Here is a 21,433-nt window from a genome sequence, read left to right on the forward strand (position 1 = left end):
GCAATAATTTGTCTGAGTATATAATTAAAAGTTCAAAATCTATTTTTCCTCAGAACATTTAAAAACATTTATCTACTGTTTTATATGCCTAATGTTGTATGATAAATCATTACCAGTATCGTTGTCATGCACCGACAGGTACCTTCTCTTTATTCCTGAATTTCAGAAATTTTACCAGCATACACCCAGGATTATGGCTTTTACTTTATTTATGGTGGAGAAATTTTCATCTGAAGGCTTGAGACTTCGTTCACTTCACTGAATTTGTTTTACAATTTTACATTTCTTTCTTCCCCTCCATTTTCTTCTGAAGCATATATATGATGAATATTAAATTTTCTGGCTATTTTTCTTTAAATTTTTCTTTCTAAAATTCTACCTTTTTATCTTTATGTTCCAACAATATTATTTGATGCTGTCTCTCGTCTTATCCTATCAGGCCCCAACAAGTGCATTTTAATGATATTTTAAATTTATAATACTTTATTATTCTCTTACTATTTTTAGCCTTTCAGTTCTTCTTTTATGGATATCCATGTAACTCTAAAATACTAAATAGATTTTTTTCCAGTTTCTCCTCTTTTTAGTTTTTTTATTTAACTATTTCCTCACAGGTTACTTTATCTGCCAGTTCATTTTGGTGGCTTTTATTTCAGGCTATTTTTTTTTTCATCAAATGTTCAGTAATTCTTGGTTGTTGTTTGTTTGTTATTATACTTGTAGCTCAGATGGATCAGAATTGGTTGTGACTCCCTCCACTCGGAATGCTCTTTTCCCCCCTTTTTAATGTAAATAATTTATACTCAGTATTCAATCTCCTGACCCCTCCTCCAAGAAACTTTTGTGAAACCCTTAATTAATTTAAGTTCCCCCTTTCTGTAGTCTAACAGCACATCTGTCTATTTGTATGTTTTCATCACTGGTATGTACACATCTTGAGGACAGACAGATATCATGGTTCATTTTTGTATATTTCTGGATCCCTACACCATGGCAAGTATTTAATTGGGATTTCAAGAATGCTAGAGTGAACAAATAAATGCATGAATGAATACCTTTCCCTCAGGTCAGAAAGTTTTTCTTCATTTTTCTTCATTCCAGTGCAATCCAGTTAACTCCAAATTCTGCAATAAAATATTGCTTCACTAATATTGCAAGTAAGTCAAGAGCTTTTTTTTGTATCTGAAACCTATTCTACTTATTATTGATACCATAAAACTTTACAGTGAATAAGTCGTTTCATCTTCTCAATTAAATTGCATCCCTCATATCTTTGAGGGGTGATACCATGTCCTATGCTCTATGTGTGTTCATTCTGGGGCCTTCCATTCTACTGAGCATAAGATTAGACTCGCTGTTTGCTAGAGTGAACATATAAAAATAATGTTGTCCTCTTTCTAGGAAATTTGTTTGTGATTGTATTTGTGAGTTACTTTGGATCTAAACTACACAGACCAAAAATAATTGGAATTGGTTGTTTCATTATGGGCATTGGAAGTATTTTGACTGCTTTACCACATTTCTTCATGGGATAGTAAGTGTTAAATAGCTCTGGGCCATTAATTATCACTTACTTGTAAATTAATGGTAGAATTTTTTTCCTTTTAGATAAGAAGTCACCTTTTGAGGGGAATACCCACTAAATATGTGTAGAAATGGAGTGTTTTTTTCATGTAATAGTACTCATTGCATTAAATACCCTGGCTTTCACTGAATTTGAAATGTAAATAGCATTGAAGAAAGTACATTTTTATTGGAAATAAGTAAGATCTGTATGACTTTTTAGTATAGCATATTCACACCTTTGCCTACAAGATTTTATATATTCAATAAACTTCACCACTCAACCTACTGCAGTATGGGTTTCCCCTGTACCATAGCCATTATTCTTCCTAAGATGACTGTGTAGTTAAGATTAGAGTCAGGCCTGGCCAAAGTGGCTCAGTGGTTGAGCATCAACCTGTGAACCAGGAGGTCATGGTTCAATTCTCAGTCAGGGCACATGCCTGAGTTGTGGGCTCAATCCCCAATAGGGGGCATGCAGGAGCAGTCAATCAATGATTCTCTCTCATCATTGATGTTTCTATCTCTCTCTCCCTTCCTCTCTGAAATAAATAAATAAATAAATAAATAAATAAATAAATAAATAAATAAAAATAAAAGCCTAGAGTCAGATGCTAACAACAGCAAACCTAAAATAGGGATGGGTTAAATAAGATAGAGGTTTATTTTTCACACAAAGTTAATGTAGCTGTCGCAGGGATGGCAAGTCCGTGCCTCTTTTTATCATATTGCTCTGCAATGGTCCAAATTGTGGCAACCTTGTTTCAGGCAACAGGACAGAGGAAGGGGAAGACAAGGAGAAGAAAGAGAGTGCACAGAGCCTGGGGCTTAGGGAATGTTTTCGGAAGCACAGCACTTCTACTGACTTCACATTGGCCCAAACTTATTTACATTTCATATCCAGATATGAAGACATTAGAAAAAATAGACTTTATTCCAAGTTGGCATGCTACTAGCTAAGAATCCCACCTTCTATTACAATGGAAAGAGAGAAGAATGGCTATTGAGAGACAATGAGCAGTTTCTGCTAAAGACATTAATTACCTACTCATTGCCAAAGCCAACAATCATGCCTTTGGTTCCATATTAACTCCTTCCCCTCCCTCCCACCCCCATATTTGACTTTCATAAGCACCTTCTTCTTCCTGGTACTTCTCCTTCTGATTTGCCCTGTATTGTTCTCTCTTGATTTATTTCCTGTCTTTGTGGTTTCTTCATCATGCACATCCTTTTCTTCAGCTGCTGACACCAGACTGTCAGTTATCCCCTAAATTCCCTCTTCAATCTCTTTCACTTTTCATTCTAGATGATTCATATGGATTGTATGCATTAAATGCAACTATCATCTATGCATGGTGACTTTTCCTTATACTCAAGATCTATATAATCAACCACCTCATGAGCATCTCCAATTTAACACCCTACAAGCATTTCCCATCCATATATTAAAAACTGAATTCATCCCTGTACCAAAATCAGCTCGGATTTTTCACATTCACGCTTTCCATGACTCATATTTACCCACAAAGAAACTCAAACCAAAGTCAAAGGCTTCATCCTAGACTTTTTCTTTATTTCAACACAAATGACCAGTGTTCACAAAATCTTGCTTATTCTATCTATCTGTCAAAGTTGTACCATCCTTTCATCCCATTGTCCCAAATCTACTTGAGGCTTCCCTCCTTTCTGGCCTGGCTTTTTGCTACCAGTCTATCCACCATTCTAACTCATATTCTGTATTACAGTATTCATTTTAAAATGCAAATTTAATTACTTTTTTTCTGTTTAAAACTCCCAATTTCTAGAACAGTGTTTTTTTAAATTTCAGATTCTGAACTACTAGTGGACCAAAAAATTGATTCGATTAATTATTGAAACCAACAATAGGATAGGATCGAATTGAATAAACTAGAATAGAAGAATATACAATGTGAATAGAAACAAATACTGTTGATTGAAACTTTCAGTTGTTAGTGTGTACTGTGTGTGTGCATATGTATATATTGTGATTGTGATACAAAATGCATTTCTTACTGTTGGTCACAGTCAAAAATATTGAATACTTCTCCTCTGTGGATTAGTATCTATACTCATTTACATATACAGGTTGCTCATTGAACTTCCTCACTTCATTGTACACTGCTCCCCATGATCCAATATCACATTCCAGGCCTGCAGTTTCTCAAATATGCCCTAATAAGTCATACCTCTGCACATGGTGTTTCTTACTATCTTGAATACTTTATCTAGCTATTAACTAGATAAAGTTAATTAACTCTTTCCCATCTTCAAGATTTATCTCACATGTCATCCTCACTGAGAAGTCTTCTCTAATCCACTCCCTTTGACCTCAAGTAAAGTATATCATCCCATTTTTCTTGTGACAACTCAGGATCTGGTGTATTAAATTTATCATTTGTACCATATATGCTCATCTTAGAGAGTGTCAAATTCCCCAAGGATAAAAACTGTGATTTATCTCTATGTTTCTTTGTTTGTTTGTTCTGTTTGTTTGTTGGAGCTGAGTATAATACCTGGCATATAGTAGGCTGTCCTGGGAGCTCATGAGGTGCCTCCCTGTTTTTGGATATCAGCATGTGTCCCCATTCTAACTCTATCACTGTTATTCTTAAGTTCTTCCACATCAAATGAATTAGAACTTTTTAAACTAAGATTGAAGAGTCAGGCTTATGATAGTGTGTGTGTAGGTATGTGCATGTGTATGTATGTGTGTGTGTGTGTGTGTGTGAGTGTACATGAAAGAAAATATAACAAATTATTTATAGAAAATGTAGATGAGTTAGTATGTATTACAGATTGATTTGGAAAAAAACTGTTCTAAAGTTTATTAAATGTTATAAAGTTTATTAGATAGTTTAAATTGTGACTATCTTTGAAGATGATTCAAAGGGATGGAAGATTCAGTAAGAGGGTTGTTGTTTTTTAAGATAAAACCAAGGTATTTCACACCTTCACCAGATTATAAATACTCCTGGGATGGTAGTAACATGACAATCCTTGCCTGAAGAGTAGTAAATGCTATTGCTTAGAGAACACCCCCATTTCACTTTCATTCATCACCTCAAATACAAGCTGAGAAGTTGACAAAAAGAATTCAGATTGAATTCAGATTATTTGGAGGAGAGAGTGGTGCAAATAAAGAGAAAATTTTCTCTGTATTTCTGGGGAAAGTAAAAATATTTAGTAGCTAAACAAAAATTTAAATCTAGGCCCTGCCCCGGTAGCTCAATTCATTGGAGCTGTCTCCTGATATGCCAATGTTTCGGGTTCAAGCCATAGTCAGGGCACATGTAAGAGTCAATCAATGAATGCATAGATGCATAGGTGGGTGGCATAGTGAATTGATGTTTCTCTCTCTCTCTCTCTCTCTCTCTCTCTCTCTCTCTCTCTCTCTCTCATCAATAGACATTTTAAAAAGTTAAATCTAGTGATTTTCTTACAGTTACAGGTATTCTAAAGAAGCCTTTATTAATCCACTAGAGAACTTAACATCAAGCTTACCAACCTGTTCAATTAGTCAAAATGTGTTACTCAAAACATCACCCGAGAAAGAGGGAAAAGGTAAGGATTGAATTAACACTAGTGAATATTAGCATCACTAATAAATATTCTAAAATTTATCAACTTAATTACATCTGTAGAAATGATTAGCAAAATTGATTTAAAAAATAGGAAAAAACACTTGCATTTTACAATAGTGTTAATATATTATACATAAAGAGCTTTTAGAAAAATAAAAAGAGTAATATTTTGGTAGGAAGTAGGCAAAATATGTGCATTTAAAATAAAGAGGGAAGTGAATATATAAATTAAAATGGTACTTTACTTTCTGTGAAAAAATTGGAAATTGTTACACCAAGATTTTTTTTACCTATTACAACACAAATCATAATATATAATTATAAATTATAACACCCATTAAAGGGTTTTCTGTCTAGTATGAAAAGATTAAAAATAAAAATAAATGAGGTAGAGAAAAAGATACATTTATGTTTTGCTGGGAATGTATAACTCTTTGGATGTTAATTTTCAATATTGTAAAGAACAAAAATATGAATATCTGATTAAAATAAAACACTCTCTTGCCTACATAGGTTGGGAAAAGGAATCTGACTCATATACATGGGTATATGTCCTAATGGGCAATTTACTTCGTGGAATTGGGGAAAGCCCCATACAACCCTTGGGGATTTCTTACCTGGACGATTTTGCTAAAGAAGGAGAGACTTCTTTTTATATAGGTAATGTACAGAACAATATTAGTTTTTATGATTATTTTCCTTGGGTCTACCATTGAAATAATAGGGTTTCTTAATTTATTCTTTTTTCACTTTTTATTAAATTTATTGGGGTGACACTACTTAACAAAATTATACAGGTTTCAGGTGCACAATTATATAATGTATCATCTGTATGTTGTATTTGTGCTCATCACCCCAAGTCAAGTTTCCTTCCACACCATATATCCCCCCAAACTCTCCTCCACCTCCCCTAAACCCCCTCCCCTGGAAATCACCATCAGTCATTCTTTTATTTATTAAAAGTTTTATTTGGAAAAAATGTATTGCATAATGTTACTTTTAAGAACATTGAATAATAACCATGCTTTTCTGGCATCTAATAAAATAGTTTTGTAATGTTTTCAGGTACTTTGTTTGCAATAGGAATGATTGGTCCAATCCTCGGCTTTACAGTGGGATCTCTGTTTTCTAAAATGTATGTGGATATTGGATATGTAGATCTGAGTAAGTATAATCAGAACAAGGTAACATGATAATGCTTTCCAAGTACAGGACATCATTCCAAATTAATTTAATTAATTCTTTCAATAGTCTTGCTGACAATCAGAAGTTACAGATAGGAAATAAATGTATTAATAACAAGAATAGCCGTAGCCGATTTGGCTCAGTGGATAGAGCATCAGCCTGTGGACCAAAGGGTCCCGGTTTCGATTCCAGTCAAGGGCACATACCTCAGTTGCAGGCTCCTCCCCAGCCCAGGCCCTGGTTAGGGCTCATGCAGGAGGCAACCAATCAATGTGTTTCTCTCACATCCATATTTCTCTCTGTCTTCCCCTTTCTCTCTTCCATTCTCTCTAAAAATCAATGGAAAAATATTCTTGGGTGAGGATGAACAAAAAAATAAAAAAAATAAAATACCCATTCCTTTTAAAAAAATAAATAACCAGAATAAAAATAAAATTCATCTCCTGTCTAAACCAGACTTTTACCACTAAGTATATAATAAAAATTATTGTAATAAACTTGCTTAAGATTAGTTTATCCAAAATAATTGCATAATGGCAGGTTTCTCAAATATGCCCTGTAATATCACCTCCCTGCATTTATCCTTGGAAAACCTTCTCTCCATTTTCTATTTGAATAGTTCTTAAAATCTTTTCCAAATTGTGGCTTCTGTTCAGAGAAAACTTACTACACCCTCTTCAGAGAAACCATATGGCCCGAAGTTCAGTGCCCCTATTAGTCATCAAGAGCATGCCTTATTGTATCCTTTATGCAATTAGCCATAAACATTAGTGCACTTACCTATCATCTCTTTTAGAACATATCAGGATGGTCTCTGACTTCACATATAATAAGTAATTAGTGTTTGTGAATAAACAAATCTTATTTTCTATCTCACCAGGACTTGAACAGATCTCCAAGGAGATCAAAGGACTCATTTCCATAATGGAGTAGACATCATAGTAGGCCAACAATAACCACAAAATTGAAAGTGTTTTATAATATAAAGCTAAAGCCAGTATCTGTTGAAATGTTGTACATTTATTTTGGAAATGTAATTAGAGTTTAGGTTCACATTCTGTACCTTTCTACTCATACACCTCCACGTACATCATTGTTTTTATCACTAAGAATACAGAAATAAATTGTCAAAGTCTGTAGGATGATCATTTTGTAACCTCTTTTCTATAATCAGAAATCACTACTCACAATATTTTAGAATTCCTGGTGATTCCATTTCTACCGCTGAATGCTTAGATCTTATTACATCTTTCTTATCCAGCCATGACTATGATGTAAATATATGATAAAGTATATACTCAGCCTCAAGCTATTCTTTCATGCAGAAATTTGGATCTAGCCTTAACTAGATATTCTGATTAGTTTTCAAAAGAATCCAGATTTTTCTGTAGAATTTTTTAAATTTTTAAGACAGTGTGTGAGCTAAGGAAAATACTTCGATAGGCCATGTTTAGTTATATTGTGACTTCTAGTTCCTGTATGTAGACCAGTGATAGAATAAGAAAAATGCTATCAAAAGACATTTCTGACAGATGAATAATTAGCATATAGATGGAGTCACTGCTTTTACAATTGTTTCCTAAAATCTGAGTTGCTGATATGAAACAATATTACCATATAAATCAATTCTAAACCCAGATCTGTGCGTACTTGAAAGCTACTTCATGAAATAGAATGGATAATTTATTTCTATACAGTTTTAAATAAAGTCAATATTTTTTCATGTCACTAAGTTTTCTGATAGATCCACGTGTAGTGCTAATATTAATGTGCTTCTAACTTCTATGATGTGTGTGTACATGCGTCTGGGTTTGTGTGTATCTGTTGTGCTTTCTTACTACTTAGAATGTTTACTTTATGTTCGCTGAAATAGCTCATTTATATTTGTTTAGATATAGTGTGTACATCTTACTCATGAATGCTGTGCTGTCAAAGAGTTGGAAATGCAGGTTTCTGGAGGAGGAGGGAGGAAACTCCATGATTGGCTGTGAGAAATTCTTGAAAAGTTCTGTAAATATCATTGCTGGTGCTTTCTTAACCTCAGCAGATGGTGCCAATAGTTTTCAGACAATAACAAGGAATACTATGCCTGTCATAACTGATATTTCAATGGTTTGCAGGCTTAAAAGTTCAATGATGGCAATTGTCCAGTCATGTCACCAGAAAAGCTACCAAGTTCACACCAGCTCAGGCAATGACATGACTGATTCCTGGACAACAGCAATCATATGATGCCATTAAATTTGGGGCTTACCCTAATTAAAGAGATGACAAAGTATGAAAAAAGAAAATAGAGTCTCAGAACTGATAAAATATAGTTTATTTGTTTATCAATGGAGGAGATCAATCATTACCACTATTGCCCAGAATTTACTGCATTTCAAAATAATTTTTATTGTCCTATTCTAATTCTTTATTATAGGCAATATCAGAATAACTCCTAAGGACTCTCGTTGGGTTGGTGCTTGGTGGCTTAGTTTCCTTTTTGCTGGAATATTATCCATTATGTCTTCCATACCATTCTTTTTCCTTCCCAAAAATCTGGATAAACCACAGAAAGAAAGGAAAGTTTCAGTATCTTTGCACGTGTTCAAAACAAATGAGGAAAGGAGTCAAATGACTTTTCCAATAGACCAGGAGCAGAAGGTGACTGAAAACAGAACTGGTAAGTATTTCATATTTATTGTCACTTGGAATTGTTAATCCCAGTGAAAGGGAGGAATGAGTATTCCAGAATAATAGGTCATACTCAAATCATCTAGAGTTGGCTTTGTTCTGCACTAAAGTGAGCTGAATTATTATTCTAAGATCCCTACTAAGATTAGCAAATATTTTCTGAACAATGATATACTCTCTGAAGAGAAAAGGATTAGGTTTGTGGTATTTAGCAGGGAGAAATCAACCAAAGACTAAAAATATCTGTTGCTTCTAAAACGAGAGAGTATATATTCATTTCAAAATAATAAGCTGTACACTATGAGGGTTAAAAGGACTGTTATATGTCATTCATTCATTCACTTATTCACAAATGGTACCAGGCACCATACTATGCCCTGGTGATAGAATATTGCCTCTGTTTTCCAAGAATTTACAATCTAGTGGATTCTACCAAGAAGCATATAGACACTTGCAATACAATCTTTAAGTACTATCATAAAGTTAAATGTGAGAAATTATGAACCTGGCCTGTGTGGCTCAGTGGTTGAGCATCAGCCTATTAACCAGGAGGTCGTGGTTTGATTCTCAGTCAGGACATATGCCCAAGTTTCAGGCTCAGTCCCCAGTAGGAGGCATGCAGGAGGTGGCTGATCAATGATTCTCTTTCATCATCGATGTTTCTCTCTCTCTCCCTCTCCCTTCCTCTCTGAAATAAGTAAAAATATATTCTTTAAGAAAAGAAATTATGAGTGCCTATAAATTGGGCAGGTTAACTATTGTTACATGGAGAGATGGAGTAAGGAGAAGGAAGACAGAGGTTTCCCTCTAGATAATTAGAGTAAGACTTTTTTTCTTGATAATCATATAGCAGAAGTTTGCTTACATAAATATTTAAAAATGGAGCAGAAGCAATAGTAGTAGTTAAAATTATCGAACTCAGTCAAGTGGATAATGATCCGCCACCATTTGATAGTGCTGGTCCTTTCTAACATAAGCCCTGAGGGCTAATGGAAAACAAGTTAGGAGCAATAACCTGGACAATGCCTAGCAGCATTCTGAGCAAGGTGGTTGAAACAAGGAGGTGTTAGTGCAGTTTTCACATTGCACAGAAATGATGGAATATAAAAACCAAAGCAGGGCAATGCCTAAACCCTTGGCAACCTTTTCAAGTTAAAAGTTGAAGTGAATTAAATATTTTCAGATGTACCCAAGCACTCCCTCTCACCAGTTCTTTACTGTTACTTTATCCTCTCCATCATTCTAATCCAAAAGCAATGGTGTGATGAAGCCAGCTTGTATTGGCTTGTGAGAGAGGACTGTTCGTTTTTCAGCTACCCTGGAAGCTTAATATTGGATATTATGGGAGAATTTAGCATTTATTACTTTGGAAATTTGGAAATACTACAAATCAGGCCTGGCTTTCCCAAGTCTCAGTTGTTACACATTTACCAGCACATCACTGAGTTAGAAGTTTCTGAAATTTAACATACACACTAAAAATAGAATACCAAGAAAATTTCACTTGGTCTAGGCTGTTTCCACTGTACCAAATCAAAGCCATGAGAAGTAGTGGATTGGCTATAAGGAACTTGGTTGACTGTGAGCCCAAACAGAATGGAGAGGATGATGGATATGCAAAAATAGAACAGTTGTAAACATCATCTATACTATCAATTGTGTTTATAGAATAGTGATCATAAAAGTAAAGAGGTCCTTAATTATGTGCTGCTAGGAACAGATAAAATAACTGGGTTTTTTTAAGCTTTTCTTACTGATTTCAGAAAGGAAAGGGGAGAGAGAGAGAGCTAGAAACATCAATGATAAGAAAGAATCATTGATCGGCTGCTTCCTGCACGCCCCCCAATGGGCACCAAGCACGCAACCTGGGCATGTGCCCTTGACCGGAATAGAACCTGAGACCCTTCAGTCCCCAGGCCAATGCACTGAGCCAAACCAGCTAGGGCTGTTGTATATGTTTTTAATAGAAATAAGACTAATTGTTTATGAAGAAATATTTCAGTTAATTACAAAAACAATTGTAAAAAAAATAATAAACAATAAGAATTAGCCAAAAATGGAGCAAAATTTTTTCTGAGGTTGTTAGCTTAATGTCACTTGTATTGATCTAACTATTGAAGATACATAGTGAATCATGATTGTGTGGAAGTTCAGACTAGACAACACCCAAGTTCCTACCCACCTCAAAAATTCAATGGTTTGGTGAACTCATCTGCTTCATTTCTTTTGACCCAATGTCACAACTCATTTAGAATGCCTCGCAGATCAGGCATCCATGTCATTTTGGAGTCACATGGAGAAAAGTTTAGCATTTTGGCCTAACAATTTTAAATATTATTTATTCCTGCTATAAATCTCCTTATCTTTTCTTTTTTCCTCTTCTACACCCTTTGCCCTCACCCTCCTTTCTTATTATAAGCAGATGAAACTACTTTTTAGTTGCCATTGGAAAGAAGGCTTGATTCAGACTATATTTTATGAAAACCATTAGTGATCTACAGACCTTTCAAAGCCCATGTCATTCATCTCTCAATAGCCATATCTGGTTTGGATTTTTAGACTCTGATGCTTTCTCCTGTTTTGTTATGTAGCTCCTTCCACTTTAGCTCCTAATACAGCTGGTTAATCACAGATCCAGGTCACATCATTCTTGCCATGGACAGAAGTTATGAATTTGTTATGCATCTATTTGTAGGCACAGGTGGCTGTACTATTATTGTCATAAATGTCACCTGAGACACATCATTATTCTTTTCCTTTCCTTGCACCTTCAGAAAGGTAATATATAATAGTGCCAGCTTTACTGAGGCAGTATTTTATTGTGGAAAAGCTTGATACCAGGAAACAAAAGATCTGTGTCCTGGTTCTAAATAGATCTTTATTATTTTTGAACCTTAGTCTTCTTATTTCTGTGAGCTTTGGATTATACTATCTTTAAGGTGAATTTCTACTTAACAATTGTTAATACTAGAGGCCTGGTGCACAAAATCGATGCACTAGGGGGGTCCCTCAGCCCTGCCTTCGCCCTCTCACAGCCTGGGACCCCTTGGGGGATGTCCGCCTGCCGGGTTAGGCCCTATCCCTGGCTTAGGCCTGGCAGGCAGACATCCCTTTTGCAATCCGGGATCCTTGGCTCCTTACCACCCACCTGCTTGCTCCTTACCGCTCTGCTCACTGCTCCTTAGTGCTGCTGTGGAGGCAGAAGAGGCTCCCACCACCTCCGCTGTGCTCGCCAGCCATGAGCCCGGCTTCTGGCTGAGCAGCACTCCTCTTGAGGGAGCACACTGACATGCATTGAGTATCTGCCCTCTGGTGGTCAGTGTGCATCATAGCGACTGGTCATTCTGGTCATCCTGCCATAATGGTCGCTTAGGTTTTTATTATATAGATAGTAATTATATTATTAAGTGCTAATAAATAAGAGACATTGCATGTCTTCTTCACTTTTGTTTCTTGAGCACCTAGCATATTGCCTGGTACCCAGTTGAAAACCAAATATTTGTTGAATGAATGAATAAATTAATTGATCATGTATGTAGTTGTATGGTTGAGTGACAAAAACTAACCAAATGCAAAGTGAACAAAGTGAGTTGCAAACAACATGTATATATGATCCCATCTAGGTAAAATGAACTAACTAAATAAAAATGCCTATATGGAAAAAAATGGAAAGAATATATAATAAACTGTTGATAGGATTGGCAGGTATTCTGACTTTCTGTGCTATCTATTTGTATAATACTAAATGTCATGTAACATATTTATAAAATTAAGGTATTAATATATATTTAACTTAATTATTGTATTTTCTTTATACTTCTGTTTTTATAGGTTTTTTACAGTCCTTAAAAAGCATCCTTACCAATCCCTTATATGTTTTATTTTTGATTTTGACATTGATACAATCCAGTGCCTATATTGGTATTATTACTTTTGTCTTCAAATACATAGAACAACAATATGGTCAGTCAGCATCTGAGACCAACATAGTGCTTGGTAAGACACATTGTCTCTGTTTTCTTGATAAGCAATATACTACAAAGTAATTGAGTTCTAAGTGACATTTTGTTGTGAAGGCAACTTCATATTTTAGTAAATATAATTTCAATTTATTCTTTTGCAAATATCAAATTTGTCCATTTTGTGATGCCATCTTTGTTCTGTATTTGAAGTGATATCTCATGTTATTTTTGAATAGATAAATTCCTGAAGAAAAAAATTGCATGTAAATGGAACATTTAGACATGGTATCTGCATAATTGGATCTTAAAATGTAGTGCTGAAATCCACAGACAAATCCTTTTTAATGTAATCATATTTTCATAATTCATGAACTTTGAATCAGGATCCAGCTACTTACAAAAAATAGAACATTGATGTTTCCCAAAGAAAAGCAGTTTAAACAAATCATTGATGTCTACATAATTCAAAACAAATACCATATAGCAGAGAGGGGTCTTTTGCTACAATATCTATTTCCTATGACATAGTGAAACTTGCTTATGAAGGAATGGCTTTCCTATATCATTTTTCACCTACACCCAGTACAGTAGTAACTTAATAAATATTTGATAAATTAAATTGAATTTATCAAGTGGCATGTGAGTAGGTCATAAATAAACAAGAAAATATTAATTACGTATAACGCTCAAATTGAACTTAAAAGTCTGAACTGTAAGAGTTAATTTTGTTCCCAGTAATGTTCCCAGCCTGAATTTTCTTTGTTAGAGTGGTCTTCATATTTAACAACTCTTGAAGGACAATGAAAGGGAAGACTTATAAGAGGGACCAACCATGTTTAATACTGTATACAGGCCTTTTTATCACTTCAGGGTATATGTGTGTTTGAATGAATAAAGAAGAGATAGTAATTCAAGTAATCAATTCTAAAATGCTGAGCAAATTTGGTATGCGTTTTTAAGAACTGGAACTCTTCGTTTTGAGGAGATGTGAAGGATTTTAGATGGTAGGATGAACGTCTCATAGGCATGAAAGATGATGTTTTGTTGCTTTCCAAGGGAAAAAGTATTTCATAGAAAGTATCTGTTCAGACATAAAAATATTCTCAGTCACTCACTTTTGCTGTTGGGGAAACAAAACCCTCAGCATTGGCAAGAAAAAATCATTTTTATCTCTCCCATATGGTACACTGGTACCCTACTTCCAACCAGGCCTGCCAGTCTTAAGAAATAATGAGATTATAATGAACTTGGTTGATATACACTGCGTTTCATATGTAAAGACATTCCAGAATAACTGTATGTATATAATTACTATTTTTTCTTTTATCTCTAGGATTCATAACCATACCAACTATTGCCACTGGAATGTTTGCAGGAGGATATATCATTAAAAGATTCAAATTTACCTTGCTTGGACTTGCCAAATATTTACTTTCTATCAACGTATTGACACTCCTACTTTACCTATTAAATTTTGCACTAATCTGTGAAAGCAAATCAGTTGCTGGCCTAACCTTGACCTATGATGGGTTTGTATATATCAATATATCAGTTGCACAATGTATAAACTCTCAATGTAAAAGACTTTAAAGAAACTAGGGTAGATGATAATTTTAACTAAACTTCCTTTTGAGAGAAATTTCTAACTTACAAATTCCTAAAAAGTACATTTTTAAGATTAAAAAAATCTTTTTTTATTCCTTGCTTTTAAAAAAGTTTATAATAATAGTTACCATGTATGGGGTGCTTACAATGAGTGATGGACACTTTTATCCCCATTTTATGGTTAGGAAAAGCAAGGTTTAGAGCAGTGATGGCGAACCTTTTGAGCTCGGCATGTCAGCATTTTGAAAAACCCTAACTTAACTCTGGTGCCGTGTCATATATAGAAATTTTTTGATATTTGCAACCATAGTAAAACAAAGACTTATATTTTTGATATTTATTTTATATATTTAAATGCCATTTAACAAAGAAAAATCAACCAAAAAAATGAGTTCATGTGTCACCTCTGACACACGTGTCATAGGTTAGCCATCACTGGTTAAGAGGATATGCAGATTATATGGCTAGCAATGTTCAGATTCTGACTTAATTTTAGGGTTTTTTACTCCAAAATTCTTAGTCTTAACCGTTATAATCTTGGATAGATCATGAGATGAATACAAATGACATTGTCTAAAAGCAACTGAACTATCTGTATCTGCAGTTAATTTTTATGTTTAACAACTACTTTTTAAAAAACATATTTTGTTGATTTTTTACAGAGAGGAAGGGAGAGGGATAGAGAGTTATAAACATCGATGAGAAAGAAACATCAATCAGCTGCCTCCTGCACACCACCTACTGAGGATGTGCCCGCAGCCAAGGTACATGCCCTTGACCGGAATCGAACCTGGGACCCTTCAGTCCTCAGGCCGACACTCTATCCACTGAGCCAAACCGGTTAGGGCTAACAACTACTTTTATAAGAAAACATTGTACCAATGAATTCTCCATTTCTGTAAACTAATACTGCTTCTTCTGGTAATGTCTACTTTGACAGAATTGATAAGCATCCTATATATAATTGCATATCACATCCTAGAAAACCTTTCATTTCTATTATTATTATCAAATATTGTTAAGTATTTCTACCCCAAATCAAGGGCAAGATTCCTGTGCAGATTTCTTATCATCTCCTAAATACAGCCGACAACTTGAGCTCAGGAAGGTTCACATTCAAGCAACAAGCCAGGATCCCTGAATCACAGTTTAATAACCATGCTCCTTGGTGACCCTTACTGTTGACTCAAAGCTTTTACACTCTGGATCCTATGAAGCATCAATTTTAACTTGTCAAATATCCCCACATTTCCTTACCTAAGCATCAGCGTATTCTTGGAGGCTTGACAACCTAGCCTTGCATTTATCTCTCCACTTCCTCCTAATCCTGACTGTGGTTGATTATTTCTATACAGCATCACCCACTCTAGTAAGTCAAGCTCCAGAGTACCTACAACATTAAACTTTAACAGTAAAAGAATGGTAGTGATCATGCAGCCCAACCCTCTTATAATCTCTTTTTTTATTAGTTGAGACTCAGATAAACTACGACCTGTCTGCAGTCCTACAATGCCTCCAGAATGGCACCACATCACATCATTGGTTCAAGGGCTCCCTGGTTGCCGGGGCAGGCTTTAGCTTTTAGCCAGTTCACTAAAAACAAGTATAGTAACTGTGCCATAATTTGAAAGAAGGTAGCTACAGTCTCTGGGATTTTTTTCAATCAGTAAATTTTGCCGAGTGCTTTCTTAAAGGTCAAGACGATGCCCTCATGGAATTCATAGTCTAATGATAGTAAACAACAGAACCAATGTATTCAGCATTTATGAAATGCTAGCCACTGGGGTAAGTTTTAAAAGTATGAATTAGTGCAGAGGTTCTCAGAATGTGGCCTGAGGGTCTATAGGGGTCCCTGAAAGCTTATTCTAGTGTCAACAAATTTTAAAGTAATTTTTAAATGATACCAAGACAGTATTTGTCTTTTCCAGTCTCATGTTCTCATGAATGTATAGTGATATTTTCTAAGCCTACAAGACATGCAATGATAACACCAGTCTGATGGGTAATGATATGTGTGCTTGTGTATTCTCATGCATTAAAGTTTTCTTAGCATTGAAAATAGAGTATATATCAACATATATACCCACTTGAACAAAAAACTTTGAGAGTCCCAAAACTTTTGAGTGTGAAGAGCTACTAAGTACAAAATGTTTGAGAACTGCCAAATTAATATTTTTCCAAAAAAAATCCCGTGAGATTGATGCTATTATATATGACTTACAAATGAAAAAATTGATTTTAGAAAGAATAGTTACATTGTTAACATGGCAGAATTAATGTGAACACAGGAGTTTCGATTGCAATGTCTGGACTGGGTCATTAATCATTAAATTTAACCACTTCCAGTTGTATGTCCCCAAGCAGAATTGGATATAAGATGCTTTTTAGTAAAATTAATGATAATAGAATTTTGGAATTTCAGAATCTACTTTTTTCTTTTTTATGTAAATTATATTTTCATTCAAAGATAGTTTATCAATCTATTATCAAGATTTTACCAAAAGCCAAAATATAGTTTTAAAAATCTATAAGTGGAAAAGTAATTACAAAGAGTTCTGTTTTGTCATTTCAGCAATGTTTTCAGATTATATTTTAGCCCTAACCGGTTTGGCTCAGTGGATAGAGCATCAGCTTTCGGACTCAAGGGCCCCAGGTTCAATTCGGTCAAGGGCATGTACTTTGCTTAGGGGCACATCCCCAATAGGGGTTGTGCAGGAGGCAGCTGATCAATGTTTCTCTCTCATCGATGTTTCTGACTCTCTATCCTCTCCCTTCTTCTCTGTAAAAATCAATAAAGTATATTTTAAAATAAAGATTATATTTTATAAATATAACCATGTTTTACAGTTAGTCAATATAAAGGATGTTGTAGTTTCATTTAAAAAATAAATGGAGTGTTTCTAGTCTTTCTCAATAGATTGTTTTTTTCTTGATTTTTAAAAAATTAATCCTTAGGGATTCTGCTGTAACCATGTTAAATTATTTTCCTATGTAATGAAAATATAACATTTAAAATTCAAATTAGTTAAATAACATTCACAGATTTGGAGGACTTTACAATGAGCTGGGAGGAACCTTCATCTAATGTCATTACCTTGCTAAAGAGAAACTGAGTAACAGAAAAATGAAGTGACTTATTTAATGAGTAATTTCTTGATAGAGTCACAAAATCTCTTGTCTACATCTCACCTATCCTCTTTGCTTTCTTTTTGTTGTTTTACCTTATCTTTATCATAAATTATATCTGGGTAAAGATGGAGGGTGAAAAAGTGAGTAAGTCCTATAAAACTTTGCTATTTTGGCTTCATTGCTCATCAAATTTCTCTATCGAATTAAAGGACATGGCTTTCCCTTATTTCCCCTTTCTTCCTTTCTCCTCTCTCCTCTCTCCCTTCTATTCCCCTCCTCTCTCCTTCCTTTCTCTTCCTTTTTCTTCTTTTCACTTCCCCTCTCTCCCCCTTTCCTACTCCTCTTCTCCCCCTCCTCCTCCTCCTCTTCCTCCTCCTCCTCCTCCTCCTCCTCCTCCTCCTCCTCCTCCTCCTCCTCCTCCTCCTCCTCTTCTTCTTCTTCTTCTTCTTCTTCTTCTTCTTCTTCTTCTTCTTCTTCTTCTTCTTCTTCTTCTTCTTCTTCTTCTAAAATATATATTTTATTGATTTTTTACAGAGAGGAAGGGAGACTGATAGAGAGTTAGAAACATTGATGAGAGAGAAACGTCAATCAGCTGCCTCCTGCACACCCCCCACTGGGAATGTGCCCCCAGCCAAGGTACATGCCCTTGACCAGAATTGAACCTGGGACCCTTCAGTCCACAGGCTGACGCTCTATCCACTGAGCCAAACCGGTTAGGCCTTCTCCTTCTCCTCCTTCTCCTTCTCCTTCTCCTTCTCCTTCTCCTTCTCCTTCTCCTTCTCCTTCTCCTTCTCCTTCTCCTTCTTCTTTTCCTCTGTTCTTCTTCTTCTCCTCTGTTTTTGATATATGTCTATCATATCTTTCCAGAAATAATCCAGTGTCATCTCACATAAATGTACCACTTTCGTATTGCAACTCAGACTGCAATTGTGATGAAACTGAATGGGAACCAGTCTGTGGGGACAATGGAATAACTTACATATCACCTTGTCTAGCAGGATGTAAATCTTCAAGTGGCAATAAAAAATCTATGGTGAGTATTTTTCTCTTCTCCCCTAATCAGAATCACAGATTTGATTTACAAATTATTTGTCAGATTTCTCTCTTTTTTAACTTTACTTTGATTGTTAACACTATTACAGATGTCCCAATTTCCCTCCCTTTGCCAACCTCCACCCAGCCCCCACCCACCCTTCATCTGGCCACCACCACACTGTTGTCTGTGTCTATAGATTTTGCATATATTTTCTTTGGCTAATCACTTCAACTTCTTTCATCCAGTTCCCCCTCCCCACTGACAACTGTCAATCTACTCCGTGTGTCCATACCTCTGTTTCTATTTTGTTCATCAGTTTATTTTATTCATTAGATTCCACATATAAGTGAGATCATATGGTATTTGTCTTTCTCTGACTGGCTTATTTCACTTAGCATAATAATATCCATGTCCACTTATGCTGTTGCAAAAGGTAAGAATTCTTTTCCCTTTTTTTATAGCTATGCAGTATTCCATGGTGTAAATATACCATAGTTCTTTTGTCTATTCATTTACTGATGGGCACTTGGGATATTTCCAGATCTTGGCTATCCTATATAATAAAGAGGTAATATGCAAATTGACCATCATGCCCTCACACATAATGGCCACCCCCATGTGGGCACAAGATGGCCACCACAAGATGGCTGGCAGGCAAGGGCATTTGTGGGCAATCAGGCCTGCAGGGGAGGGCAGTTAGGGGCAACCAGGCCAGCAGGGGAGGGCAGTTGGAGGTGACCAGGCCAGCAGGGGAGGGCAGTTGGAGGTGACCAGGCTGGCAGGAGAGGGCCATTGGGAGCAACCAGGCCTGCAGAGGAGGGCAGTTGGGGGGGACCAGGCCTGCAGGGGAGGTAGTTAGGGGTGACCAGGCTAGCAGAGGAGGGCAGGTAGGGGCAAGTGGGCCGGCAGGGCAGGGCAGGGCAGTGGGGGGCAATCGGGCTGGCAGGGGAGCAGGTAGGTGTCGATCAGGCTGGCAGGGGAGTGGTTAGGGGGTGGATCAGGCTGGCAGGCAGAAGCAGTCAGGGGTAATCAGGCAGGCCAGCAGGTGAGTGATTGGGAGCCAGCAGTCCTGGATTGTGAGAGGGATGTCTGACTGCCAAAAGGATCGGGCCTAAACCAGCAGTCAGACATCCCCCAAGGGGTCCCAGATTGGAGAGTGTGCAGGCTGAGCTCAGGGACACCCACCCACCACCCAGTGCATGAATTTTGTGCACCGGGCCTCTAATTGTAAATAAAACTGCTATGACCATAGGAGTGCATATTTTTTACAGTTGGTGTTTCAGGAATCTTAGGATATATTCCCAGAAAAAGGATCACTGGGTCAAAAGGCAGTTGCACTTTTAATTTTTTGATAAACCTCCATACTGTTTCCCATGATAGCTGCACCAGTCTGCATTCCCATCAACAGTGTACTAGGGTTCCCTTTCTCCACATCCTCACCAGCACTTTTCATTTGTTGATTTACTGATGATAGCCATTCTGATAGGCATGAACTGATATCTTATTATGGTTTTAATTTGCATCTCTCTGGTATTTCTCTTATACTTTTGTTGAGAGAATTTTTTTTTGTCTCCCCTTTTTCTCTGTGTATTAGGTAGATTTGCTATGATTCCTAAACTTTTTATAATGGCTTTATGATGGAGGTGTCTTGTTGGGCTCAGTGGCACAACCTTCCAAATCACCCAAGCTCTGTGCTCCAGAAATGTTTTTTGTGGGTTATGTGCACATCCTGTTGTAGTTGAGTCTTGAATGTTGAAAGCTGTTTGCCCTTTTATGTGTGGAGTTGACCCTTCAGGCTGGGTGACTATAATGGTAAACTTCATTCACCGTGTATGAGATGCCATGTAGGGGCTACCCCCTCCCCCCACTCCATTAGATGGAGTTGTTCCCAGCAGGAATCCAACTCTGGGTGTGTCACCTGGGTAGCTAGTTGGGCCAGTCCCTGGTGTGGTGTGAAGCCCACCACTGGTTGTGTTGGTTCTGAGTCTACTTCTGTGAATTTCAGGTACAGGTCACTGTCAACATTGTATGTAACCAACCTTGGGCTGCCTATCTGTAGCTACCATGCTGTTCACATTTGTGTCTGTGTCTGCTGGACCTTAGTGTGCATGGGAGGGGCAAATCTGTGTAAAAGTGTCGGCTTTCTTCTGGTTAGAACTCGTGGCGGGGGGCAGATCTGTAAAAAGACTGAGGCTCCCTGAGGTCCGCCTCCACCTGTTGGCTATGCTGCCTCCCCTGAGGTTGCTTCATCTTCCTCCAGAGCTCTCCAAAGAAATACTGTAGTGTGAGCCCAGGCTAGCCTTGATCTTCAGCCTCTTCTCCTGGTTGTAAGCTCAGTAGGGTGGGGCAACTGGGATCAGGAGGATAGAGCTAGTGAGTCCCCTACTTGGGGATCATGCAGGTAGGCACTCAATGAGAGGAAAGTGGCCCCTACTTCAAAGCCCAACCCCTCAGTCTCTGCCACAGTCTCCAACTCTAGTTCCCTCTAGGAGGGGTCCCTGCAGGTTCAGGTTTGGTACAGTCAGCCATCCCCTCTGCAGGAGAGACTCAGCCACCTTGGGGATAGATCAAATGTCTCTCTTTATGCCAGCCCAGCCCACAAGGGGTGAGGGGAGGGAGGGGAGCTAAGCACTTGGTCCCAGACCCAGACAATAGCCTCACACTTGGAATATTTC

General features: G+C 36.8%; 1 protein-coding gene across 2 annotated transcripts in view; it reads left to right on the plus strand.

The window, feature by feature from the left end:
* Nucleotides 1-21,433, plus strand: part of LOC132227358 (solute carrier organic anion transporter family member 1B3-like) — a 42,827-nt gene that overhangs the window by 12,117 nt on the left and 9,277 nt on the right. For both annotated transcript variants that reach the window (XM_059682337.1, XM_059682338.1), the window contains 8 exons: nucleotides 1,402-1,534; nucleotides 5,027-5,145; nucleotides 5,679-5,825; nucleotides 6,231-6,329; nucleotides 8,773-9,015; nucleotides 12,858-13,022; nucleotides 14,322-14,517; nucleotides 18,590-18,755. In XM_059682337.1, coding sequence (XP_059538320.1) covers nucleotides 1,402-1,534; nucleotides 5,027-5,145; nucleotides 5,679-5,825; nucleotides 6,231-6,329; nucleotides 8,773-9,015; nucleotides 12,858-13,022; nucleotides 14,322-14,517; nucleotides 18,590-18,755 — 1,268 coding nt within the window. The remainder of the gene's footprint in view (nucleotides 1-1,401; nucleotides 1,535-5,026; nucleotides 5,146-5,678; nucleotides 5,826-6,230; nucleotides 6,330-8,772; nucleotides 9,016-12,857; nucleotides 13,023-14,321; nucleotides 14,518-18,589; nucleotides 18,756-21,433) is intronic.

The sequence above is a fragment of the Myotis daubentonii genome, chromosome 2, assembly GCF_963259705.1.
Source record: "Myotis daubentonii chromosome 2, mMyoDau2.1, whole genome shotgun sequence".
NCBI lineage: Eukaryota > Metazoa > Chordata > Mammalia > Chiroptera > Vespertilionidae > Myotis > Myotis daubentonii.